This window comes from Oryx dammah, unplaced genomic scaffold (genome assembly GCF_014754425.2).
Source record: "Oryx dammah isolate SB20612 unplaced genomic scaffold, SCBI_Odam_1.1 HiC_scaffold_24, whole genome shotgun sequence".
Classification (NCBI taxonomy): Eukaryota; Metazoa; Chordata; class Mammalia; order Artiodactyla; family Bovidae; genus Oryx; species Oryx dammah.
Genome location: NW_024070208.1, coordinates 2,456,650 through 2,468,982, shown reverse-complemented (window position 1 = coordinate 2,468,982; position 12,333 = coordinate 2,456,650). Strand labels below are relative to the sequence as shown.

General features: G+C 37.4%; 1 protein-coding gene across 1 annotated transcript in view; it reads right to left on the bottom strand.

Annotated features, from left to right (window-relative positions):
• The window catches only part of DIAPH3 (diaphanous related formin 3), a 566,408-nt gene that overhangs the window by 390,898 nt on the left and 163,177 nt on the right, over nucleotides 1-12,333 (bottom strand). Inside the window, exons 6-9 of the mRNA XM_040267149.1 lie at nucleotides 7,533-7,607; nucleotides 7,385-7,454; nucleotides 4,185-4,321; nucleotides 2,380-2,485 (exon numbers count right to left, since the gene is read on the bottom strand). Of these exons, the coding sequence (XP_040123083.1) occupies nucleotides 2,380-2,485; nucleotides 4,185-4,321; nucleotides 7,385-7,454; nucleotides 7,533-7,607 (388 nt within the window). The remainder of the gene's footprint in view (nucleotides 1-2,379; nucleotides 2,486-4,184; nucleotides 4,322-7,384; nucleotides 7,455-7,532; nucleotides 7,608-12,333) is intronic.

Sequence of the window (12,333 nt, the reverse complement as noted above, 5' to 3'; positions counted from 1 at the left end):
ATCCTGGAATGTGAAGTCAAGTGGGCCATAGGAAGCATCACTATGAACAAAGCTCGTGGAGGTGATGGAACTCCAGTCGAGTCAGCTCAAATCCTAAAAGATGATGCTGTGAAAGTGCTGCATTCAGTATGTCAGCAAATTTAGAAAATTCAGCAGTGACCATAGGACTGGAAAAGGTCAGTTTTCGTTCAAATTCCAAAGAAAGGAAATGCCAAAATATGTTCAAACTACCAGACGACTGCACTCATCTCACACGCTAGCAAAGTAATGCTCAAAATTCTCCAAGCAAGGCTTCAACAGTACGTGAACCGAGAACTTCCAGATGTTCAAGCTGGATTTAGAAAAGGCAGAGAAACCAGAAACCAAATTGAAAAACATCTGTTGGATCGCAGAAAAATCAACAGTTACAGAAAAACATCTAATTCTGCTTTATTAACTACACCAAGCTTTTGACTGTGTGGATCACTAAAAACCTTGGAAAATTCTTAACGAGACGGGAACAGCAGACCACCTGACCTGCCTCCTGAGAAATGCTGTATGCAGGTCAAGAAGCAACAGTTAGAACCAGACATGGAACAACAAACTGGTTTCAAATTGGGAAAGGAGTACATTAAGGCTGTGTATTGTCACTCCGCTTATTTAACTTCTATACAGAGCATATCATGCGAAATGCTGGGCTGGATGAAGCACAAGCTGGAATCAAGATTGCTGGGAGAAATATCAATAACCTCAGATACACAGATGACACCATATTTATGGCACAAAGTGAAGAGGAACTAAAGAACCTCTTGATGAAAGTGAAAAAGGAGAGTGAAAAGGCTGGCTTAAAACTCGACATTCAAAGAAGGAAGATCATGGCATCTGACTGCATCACTTCATTGCAAATAGATGGGGAAACAATGGAAATAGTGACAGACTTTACTTTCCTGAGCTCCAAAGTGACTGCCAATGGTGACTGCAGTCATGAAATCAAAAGACGCTTGCTCCTTGGAAGAAAAGCTATGACCAACCTAGATAGCATATTAAAAAGCAGAGACATTACTTTGCCAACAAAGGTCTATCTAGTCAAAGCTAAGGTTTTTCCAGTAGTCACGTATGGATGCGAGAGTTGGACCATAAAGAAAGCTGAGAGCCGAAGAATTAATGCTTTTGAACTGTGGTGTTGGAGAAGACTCTTGAGAGTGCCTTGGACTGCAAGGAGATCCAACCAGTCCATCCTAAAGGAAATCAGTCCTGAATATTCACTGGAAGGACTGATGCTGAAGCTGAAGCTCCAATATTTTGGCCACCTGATATGAAGAGCTGACTCATTTGAAAAAACCCTGACGTTGGGAAAGGTTGAATGTGGGAAGAAAAGGAGGCGACAGAGGATGAGATCGTTGGATGGCATCACCAACTCGATGGACATGAGTTTGAGCAAGCTCAGTGAGTTGGTGATGGACAGGGAAACCTGGCGTGCTGGCAAGAGTCAGACACAACCATGCGACTGAACTAACTGAACGTTTTGTGATTTGTCATCAAATATCATGCCCACTTTTATTAATTTAACACTAAGATCTGGCTCTTCTATTCCTACCAAGTTGAGAAAAATTAAATGGCTAAGGTATACAGTTTTAAAATAAAATTTAAAACTATAATGTCTACTAAGTGTAAAACAGACTTACTTCATATCTATTGGCAACCTCAGTTTCCAAACTTTACTATACATTAGAATCGTCTGAGGATCTTTAAAAATTCTCTATAGCCAGGTCCCAACCACACCAATTAGATTTTTAAAAATTTGAAGATAGAAATCAGGCTACAATAATTCCTTAAAGATACTCATGTTTAATTAGCAATGGCTATAACAAAAATTATAGCAATAAAATTACTGTGTCAAGAAAGAGAGAAATTAAATGAATATTAAATAGGTAACTTGGATACTATAATGTTTCAATCTAACATGATGTTTTGGGAACACTTAAAATATTTGAAAATCTCTATGTGTACTTCGGTCTCTTTACTCATGAAAACTCTCAATTTTTCAGATAGGAGGACTGATGCTGAAGCTGAAACTCCAATACTTTGGCCACCTCATGTGAAGAGTCGACTCACTGGAAAAGACCCTGATGCTGGGAGGGATTAGGGGCAGGAGGAGAAGGGGACAACAGAGGATGAAATGGCTGGATGGCATCACCAACTCGATGGACATGAGTCTGAGTGAACTCTGAGAGTTGGTGAAGGACAGGGAGGCCTGGAGTGCTGTGATTCATGGGATCACAAAGAGTCGGACACGACTGAGCGACTGAACTGAACTGATCTGAACAGTTCCACGTGTTATTATTAAATATCAGTCACTAAACATTTACAAAACGTATGAATGATAAACATGAAACCTACTTGCAACTGAACTGAACTGTGCCGAAGACCTTCCACAATAGAAGAAAATCTGTCAATTCTTCTTTCTTCTCCAACTGATGTTAAAGCTTCTAAGACTTCTTCAAGGCTATTGGAAAATTACAAGTTAAACTGCAAACAGCAAATAACCCAAGTAACTCAAAATTAGTAGCTTAACCTACTATGCTCCAGTTACTTCTTCTAGGCAGGCAGTAACATTTAAAAGTGTCTTAGTGATTACATAGCACATTTGAAGCCCAAACCATGTTACATATTCATTTATTCCTCATAATAACCCTATATTTATTTATCAAACATTTATATAGTGCTTACTACATATCAGGTACTTTCCCCAAAGTAGGTATTATTGCTAATCTATACTGTAATTTAGGAAACTGAAGCAGAGAAGGGTTAAACAATTTGTCTAAGGTCTCATATCTACTAAATGGTACAGTGCTAGAGCAAGGATGTGGATCCAGACTCCTTTTAACCACTAAAACCCTACTGTGCCTTGAGCGTAAGTAAATGAAGTTCTGGTGGCCAAACACATACAGTAGTAAGTAATTATAGTCAAATATAAAGAATGATGGTTATGTAAGAAATATACTTGCTATTTCTTTAAAGAATACTTATGCTAACAGTACCCGGTATACTGTAAAATCTCAGTTTGTGGACATAGACAGTTTAGTCCTAACAGTTCTTAACATCATTTAAATAATCTATCTGAAATCAAGAAATAATGTAAGTAATATGGAAGTGAAGGAAAAAGAGTAGAAGAGGAAGGAGGAAAAGGAGAAAGAGAATAAAGGAAGAGAAGGACAAGAAGGGAAGGAGGAAGAGAAAATAAAAGGCACAGGACGCAGGGGAGGAGGGGGAAGAGGAAGAAGACATAGGGGGCGGACGGAAAGCGAGGCGATGGGGGGACAGAGGAGGCACACCATGCTTCTACATTAAATTCATCCTTGGGTGAATCCTTAAAATGGGAAAGTGCTAAAGCTGCACTCGTGGCTTTGCAGCTGGGACTGCAGCAGACTCAGCCTCATCTAGGGAGGGGTGCCGGCCGAGTGGTACCTGTTGCCTCCCCAGCGAAGTCCAGCTGAGCAGGGCTCCAGTCAGCGGACCCACAGGACCCACATGGACAAGTTTCCAATGTGTGCTGGGGGTTTCACTCACAGGGCACTGCCCACACTTAGAGGTGGGAAAGCCGTTTCTGTTTGCTCTGTTGGTTGTTCAGTTTGAATATCTTTACCATATATAAAAGGCATTTTAAGTAATTTTTAAATGCTCTCTTGTAATAAGAACACTAATCTTTCTTAAAAAGACAAAAGGTTTATCTTTATCTTTCAATACATGTAATGGCTTTTTAGCTACAGCTTTAGAAATTGTAGATAATGTCTTTAAAGTTCAAACTTTACGATACACTTTATGGTCAACACATTCTACCCTCAACCATTACAGTATCAATTATTCACTTATACTTCTATCTGAAAAACATCATAAGAAACAGAACCAATCTGTATATTTTTCAAAGTCTTCATTTAGACTGTTTATTGAAGGTCTGAGTTCAAAACAGTTTAAAAATAATAAAGAAATCCATTTTTCACAGAAACATGTCAGTCCATAACTACTGTATCAATTAAGAGAAAAAAAATTTTCATTTCTTTTCAGCCAGTATGAATCTGAATAAGTTGCTTAAGTATACTTCATTTATTTGAAATAAATTCTAGACTAAAACAGAATAATGAAAACATTATTGAATCAAACTGAATTAAATTACTGTGTAATGAGAGAAACAAGTTGAGACTTACATGCTTTCCTCCCCTACGATGCACACTGCAGAAAGGAGCTTAACCACATCCATCATCATGCCAGGCTGCTCAGGATCAATGGCTCTGGCTAGCAAAGAAAGACTCCTCTCTTCACTCATAATTCTTTCCAAGCCATACTATAACATTATGGGAAAAAAGGGTTAAATTTTAGTGGTTAGTTAAAAAATAATACTGCCTTGAAGAAAATGCAGTTTAAAGAATGTTTATAAGAAACTATACTTGTACATGTAGTAAAGTGAGAAAACATAAATAACGTATAACATTCTAAAAAAAATTCATACAACTATTCCCTTTACATTAAAAACTAAGAAAATCAATCAAATACAGATGACCACTCACAGGTAATTTTCAGCAACTAGAGAAAGGGAAAAGCAGTGAGGAATACTGAGATTCCCCAACAGGCACACACAAAATGCACAGGAGGAACTCTCCTGGGGGAAGGAAGGCTGGTAGGAGCAGCTCTGGTGCTCCTGGGGCAGATTTAACCAGGAGCAGATTTAACTTTGATACTGATATCTAATGCTAATCTTGAGTTTAATTGGGATTAAGGTCCTTTTTAGAGCTTGGTATTAACAGTAATTCTATTCAACTAATTCCTCACTCTTTAAAAGGATCCTCTGGGATGTATGGTGAATAAATAGTATTGTTGTATTGCTTTCATTCATCCTCTGTTATTTGATACTTATCTCCCATAGATTGTAAGTAGGCCCTAAGAGAGGTATACATCTTTAAATCAAAATACTGAGTCATTAACATAACTCCGTATCTTCCAGTAGGATGTGACATCCTAGCAGTAGCAAACAAACGTTGTTTACATTCAAAATCATCCCATTTGTATTAATATCATGTGTTGACCAAAGTTAAATCTGCTCTGTGGTCCTGGTACAGGACCTGGTACAGGACCACAGTGCACTGTCCCAGAGAATTACAGTGTGAACCCCAGGCACTACGTAAACTGCCCAGCGAAAAGTAAACCTCATTTTCATAGAAGTGTTTCAATATATCCAACAGGTCATCATTTCAACACGTAATCATGACAAAACATTTACTGACGAGATATTTTCACTTTTTCTTTTCTCCTAAGTATTCAAAATCCAATGTGTATTCCACACTCAGAGCACATATCAGTTCAGAGTGGTCACATCTCAAGGGCTCAGGAGCCACACGTGATAACCGCATTCCACAATGCCTAGACAGTAACACTTGGTTCATAAACAGGCAGAAGCTGAAGGGTGATTTGGGCTGATCCCATGTAGAAACCACTGCAGGAATATATATATTCTGATCAGAATGATATTTTGTCATCAGAAAGACAACACATGATATTAATATAAATGGGATGATATAAATGGGATGATTTTGAGAGTAAACATAAAGTTTACTCTCTTTCAAATTCAATCTCAAACCAAGTAAGAATATTATTTCCTATATAACCCTTCACTTTAACCATGACATTCTTCTCAAATTCAAATTACGATTCAAATACTCCTTTGGTTTTTAAAAAACATTCCTGAGTTTTTTCTACTCAGCCTTCACCACTGAAATTCCCAATTCATATTCCTACTTTAGGAGGTCCCACTCCCCACCCCCACTGCCACCACAGCAAGTATTACAGGCTCCGTTGGGAAACTCCTTATTAATAGTTTGATTCCTTTACTCATTCACTCTTAACATATACTCTACAAAAGCTACATAATATATCTAAAATCAAACTCTCACAGAACAATCAGTTCCATATAGAAAGGGGCTGTGATTTCTATAACAGAAATTTTCCCTGAAATTATATCTGATAAGAGAAAGCATGGAGGTTAAAAATATTTCATTGGCTAAAAACAGAAATTTAGGCTTCAGAAAATGATGAAAAATTCAGAAATAGTCCAGTAAGATAAATAATTAGAAAATATAACTATTTGCTGCATTTAATCCATAGAAAAGTAAATGTTAATAATTTAACAAGTACTTAAGCATGAAGTTCTCTAAGGATTTATTTTTTAAATGAATTTTTAAAAATTATCAGAAGTATACAGTTTTGCTATAAAACACATATCATCATCTACCATAGGTAAAATCTCCTCTCCCACTGTCTAATGAACAAAAAGACCTATCATTTTTGCAGATGATCAGGAGGTAGATGTATTTACATGTTAGAGCTAGAGACACATCCTGGAACAGAGCTAACTTCTGCAATTAACAGTACAAAGAAAGGAAACACTGTTAGAGAAACTGAACTTCAGTACAGGGCAAAACCATTTCTCTCTTCTAATATGCTCCTTAAATATTCAAACTGCAGATTCGCCATATTATATTTGGTTTCAACATTAAAGCTGACTCTTGCACATCACAGGGACTACAGGCACCAACTCCTCAGGCAGTCAAAAATCTGAGTATAATATTTGATTCCCCAAAAGCTTATTTACTTAGCCTACTCTTGACTCCTTACCAATGACATAAACAATCAATTAACATATTTTATATGTCAAATGCATTATATACTATATTTTTAAAATAAGGTAGAGAAAAGAAAATGTTATTGAAAAAAACCATAAGGAAGAAAAAATACTTTTACAGTACAAATATGTATTTAATTTAAAAACACTCATGTACATGGATCAGCGAAGTTCAAACATGCATTGTTCAAGCATTTGCTGCACTTGCATTAAGTATCATTGCTCCACCTCTGGGATCTGTTCATATCGGTTCACATTAATTTTATTAGATTTAAATTCCTAGACTATAAAAACTAAGTTTTTCCAACTTAATTCTTTGGTAATAAGTATTACTGAAGATCATATTTAATAATCATGTATGACTTCCAAGCTGATTCATGCTATACTTTTGAAAATTACAAAAGAAGGAAGGGAAGAAGAAAGAAGAACCAAAACGCAGACAGACAGCGAGGTACTGAGGTAGGGGGGAAGGACAGGGGGAAAAGAGAATTAATCTGTGTACGAAGAATGAAGCAGCAGAAGAGGGTCTATTCATCCCCAAGTATCTCCTGTTGATACACAGTTCATTTGACACAAAACCAGAACAACACAATTCAATAGTTTTCCATTATATACTGAACAGCTTACCAAAGCAGTACATCACTTTGGTGTAAATTCTGCATTACATAACTCTACTTCATAAGAATTTCTGTAAGAACTAATAAAGAACAATACAGCTACCTATGTGCATACCTGGGTATTCATCAAGGCCTTCAGACACTGTATGACTTTGTGCTGATTCTTCTTCACAATTGTTTCTTGTCTGCATGAAAGATATCAGTGTTGAATCATTGGACATGCAAATGTAGCTTAACTGGAAATAATGATTAGCAGTACTTACATTTTGCCACTAATCAGCTTTTCCAAGATGTCCAGTAATAATCCAAGCCCCTCACGTCCAAAGCTTTCCACCCAACTGAAAAACAGAAAAACCAACAGTCATATATTAAGTCAGTATTTGAGTTTTATCATGATAATGATATATACTCACAAATATTCTGCACTTGTGATAATCTAGTCATAAATACAACAAAAGAATAACACTGTATATAAAGGTATTCATGATTCACAACCTTAGTTGTGAAAGCAGCAGCAATGATGGGACAGCCAGTGGGATGCGGAGCCCAGCCTGCACTTGGCTTTGTGAGAGCTTCGTGTGCCCAGCACATCCGTGTCCCACGTCCACTGACATCACATGAGCAGTTTAAACCTGCCATGTTGGAAGTACTGACACTGCTGGTCAGAGCACCACCTCAACCAGAGAGCTGGCGGTTAAACATTCACTAGCTCACCAATGGGCAAGCCCCAGTCTGGACTTTTCTGAAAAGCAGACACTGGAAAAGGTAGCAATATTTGAAGAGAGAGGACTCTGGTCTACATAAATATAAAGATTACTGAAAAAAAATAGTCAAAATACTGTAAAAAGCATGTTCTATGAGAATTTTCTGAATCACTAAAATACATCCTTATATATGTTAACAATTTCTTAAAATTTTAAACTTCAACTGTATTTTTTAAAAAAGCTTCATCATTATTTTCAAATGAGTATTTCCATCTTGACACAACCACCTCCATTCTGTAAACCCATTAATATAATGAGTATGTATGTAATTGGGATTTCCACTGGTGGCTCAGTGGTAAAGAGTCCATTTGGTAATGCAGGAGATGTGGGTTCAATCCCTGGGTTGGGAGGATTCCCTGGAGAACGAAATGGCCACCTACTACAGTATTCTGGTCTAGAAAATCCCTTGGTCAGAGGAGCCTATGGTCCATGAGGTTGCAAAGAGTCTGACACGAATGAGCGACTTCACTTTCACCTTCCCTTAGCAACTAAAGAACAACTGGTATGTAACTAGGATAACTCTGCCAACAGACAACAGCTCACACCTACTATAGTAAAACTACCATAGGAAAATCAGCGGTGATCTGGAAAACCTAACACAATAAATAAAATAATGGTAACAATTTATCTTCTAAAAAGTAGGGTAAAGAAAAAGATATTATATGAAATATATTTATATTTCTTTGAATATATGTGCTTGCATATATGTTTGTATGTCTGATTTTATGCATGTGTGGGGCAGTAGTCTTTGAAAAATGGAATGTTAATAACCATAATCAGAAGCAGGATGTTATTAAGAATAAAAAAATTTAAGTCACATACCAAGATATAATGCCACTGTCTTATTTAACACAAAATAGTACATTCCTTGGAAAGTAAGAATAAACACCAACATATTTGCATGAAAAATAAAAATATTACTTTAAAAATTCCATTTTCTTCATTTGCATATACAACATTAAGGTGAACATAACTTAATCACCTACAAATATTCAGTTTCTGATATTAGTTCAGTTCAGTTCAGTCACTCAGTGGGGTCCAACTCTTTGCGACCCCATGGACTGCAGCATGCCAGGCCTCCCTGTCCATCACCATCTCCCGGAGTTTACCCCAACTCATGTCCATTGAATTGGTGATGCCATCCAACCATCTCATCCTCTGCCATCCCCTTCTCCTCCTGCCCTCAATCTTTCCCAGCATCAGGGTCTTGACAATGAGTCAGCTCTTCACATGAGGTGGCCAAAGTATTAAAGTTCAGCTTCAGCATCAGTCCTTCCAATAACACTCAGAACTGATCTCCTTTTGGATGGACTGGTTGGATCTCCTTGCAGTCCAAGGGACTCTCAAGAGTCTTCTCCAACACCACAGTTCAAAAGCATCAATTCTTCAGCACTCAGATTTCTTTATAGTCCAACTCTCAAATCCATACATGACCACTGGAAAAACCATAGCCTTGACTAGACAGACCTTTGTTGGCAAAGTAATGTCTCTGCTTTTTAATATGCTGTCTAGGTTGGTCAGAACTTTTCCTCCAAGGAGTAAGCATGTTTTTATTTCATGGCTGCAGTCATCATCTGCAGAGATTTTGGAGCCCAAAAAATAAAGTCTGACACTGTTTCCCCATCTATTTGCCATGAAGTGATGGAACCGCATGCCATAATCTTAGTTTTCTGAATGTTGAGCTTTAAGCCAACTTGTTCACTCTCCTCTCACTTTCATCAAGAGGCTCTTTAGATCTTCTTCACTTTCTACCATAAGGGTGGTGTCATCTGCATACCTGAGGTTATTGATATTTCTCCCGGCAATCCTGGTTCCAGCTTGTGCTTCATCCAGCCCAGTGTTTCTCATGATGTACTCTGCATAGAAGTTAAATAATCAGGGTGACAATATACAGCCTTGATGTATTCCTTTCCCTATGTGGATCCAGTCTGTTGTTCCATGTCTGGTTCTAACTGCTGCTTCTTGACCTGCATACAGTTTTCACAGGAGGCAGGTAAGGTAGTCTGGTATTCCCATTTCTTTCAGAATTTTCCACAGTTTGTTGTGATCGACACAGTCAAAGCCTTTAGCATGGTCAATAATGCAGAAATAAGATGTTTTTCTGGAACTCTCTTGATTTTTCAATGATCCAGCAGATGCTGGCAATTTGATCTCTGGTTTCTCTGCCTTTTCTAAAACCAGTTTGATTTTAACCACCACCCAAAAAAGAATCTGCCATTTAGACTGACAGACTCTTCTCAAACTATTTTACTCATCTCTTATCCATAAGAATAATTCAAGAATGTGCTTAACAAATTACCTATAGTCATTTCAAATCTACTTTCACATTTCATGAAAACACCTATAACATCCCACTTAACTCCTTGATGACATCCTATTCTGTACTTTTCTAATTTCACTTGCAACAGGGAAGCTTGAAATCAAACACACAAGAAGTAATTAGAGGGTTTTTTGAGAGCTGGCACTAAGATATGTGGACAGACTCTGCTCATCAGGCCCTCCTGACTTAGTACTTCACAGTGAAACTTGCTGAAGTTTCAACAATCTCCGTTTTCAAAAGTATACCCATAAAAAGTATTCTAAAGCTAATATAAATTGTTTAAGATCATTCATACTCCTATCACTTTCAATCATCATGGAAAATAAACTTACTATTCCTAATATGCCTTATAGCAAAATATACAAATACTTTAAAATTATACTAACGGAAAAGTAAGATACTATTGTACATAATTCCCAGGTGCTGCCAGCAGTAAAGAACCCAGCTGCCAGTGCCGGAGATGTAAGAGACACGGGTTTGATCCCTGAGTCAGGAAGATCCTCTGGAGGAGGGAATGGCAACCCACTCCAGTGTGCTTGCCTAGAGAATCCCATGGACAGAGGAGCCTGGAGGGCTATAGTCCGTAAGGTCACACAGAGTCGGACACAACTGAAGCAACTTAGCACACACACACGCGTGAACATAGTATGTTCATGTTGGAGCCCACTATGAAATTTAGGAAGCACATCAATCCAGGTAAATCAAGTCTGACTAATAAATAATAGAACAGAGCTATTTCAAAATTGTATCATTACTAATATAACAACTATGTAATTATAGAATACTGGGATCCATAGAAGTTCTCAAATCAACTATTTCTGGACAAACTAAATAACTGTCTTCTACAAAGCAGAATATGAGTCATTACAGTAAAAATTACACCCACTCATGCATATTCAGTTCAGTTCAGTCACTCAGTCGTGTCCAGCTCTTTGCGACCCATGGACTGCAGTTCCCGGAGTTTGCTCAAACTCATGCCCATTGCATCAATGATGCCATCCAACCATCTCATCCTCTGTCATCCCCTTCTCCTCCCACCTTCAATCTTTCCCACCATCAGGGTCTTTTCAAATGTGTTGGTTCCTCGTATCAGGTGGCCAAAGTATTATGCATGAACTAATTCTCTATAAAAGCTGAATGTAAAGAAGCACTATACCCTGTTACTTTACACGATAAGCCTTTAACTCATGGTGGGAATTAATTTATCAATGACAATAAAATCAGAGAGGCTGGCAACAGCCTTCTGAAAGCCAGACTACACTTTACATTTTGTAAAACATATCAAAAACAAGGCAAGTCAGACAGGATGCAGGGAGAGCAAGCAAAGATGCTTGATAACAAAAGAAGCACTAATATTTAAACATAAAATGAAAGCCAGTGAATGCAATTACTGAATATGTAATGGTTTAAAACAAAATAAATGCATAAAAAGGTTTCTTTTCTTAAAAATTTGCAAGTTCTTACAATAAGAACTTCTTACTGTATTAAGAAGTTATCATTCACAAATTCATCGTCCCAAAAGCTTTGCCCTCAACCCTACAATTTTCAGCAGTGTTATTTTTAAGAATAGGGGCAAATATCACTTCCTATCTTTCCTGGAAAAGATGTTCAAGATAAAAAAAGTGATATTGAGTAGGTAGGTCTGCAGTCCTGACAGAGGTTTATTAAAATCCATAGCTTTCTACAGAAGTGAAAAATTTCTCATCATCAATGTAAGAAGCAACCTGGAAAAAAAAATTATCAACTGATCTACAAACGATCAATCTTCAGGAAACAAAATCTGTGCTATGTATTCTGTGCCTGTCAGCACAGTGTCATAGGGCACCATGTGGTTTAACTAAAACTTGCATTCATGGACGAAGAAGCTCTGTGCAAGTGTCTTTTATTCATGAATAGAAATGACAGAGATTAGTATGACATTTGTAATGGAAAAAAAATTGCTTTAAAACAGCAAAAAGTAACATGCTAAGCACTAATTTA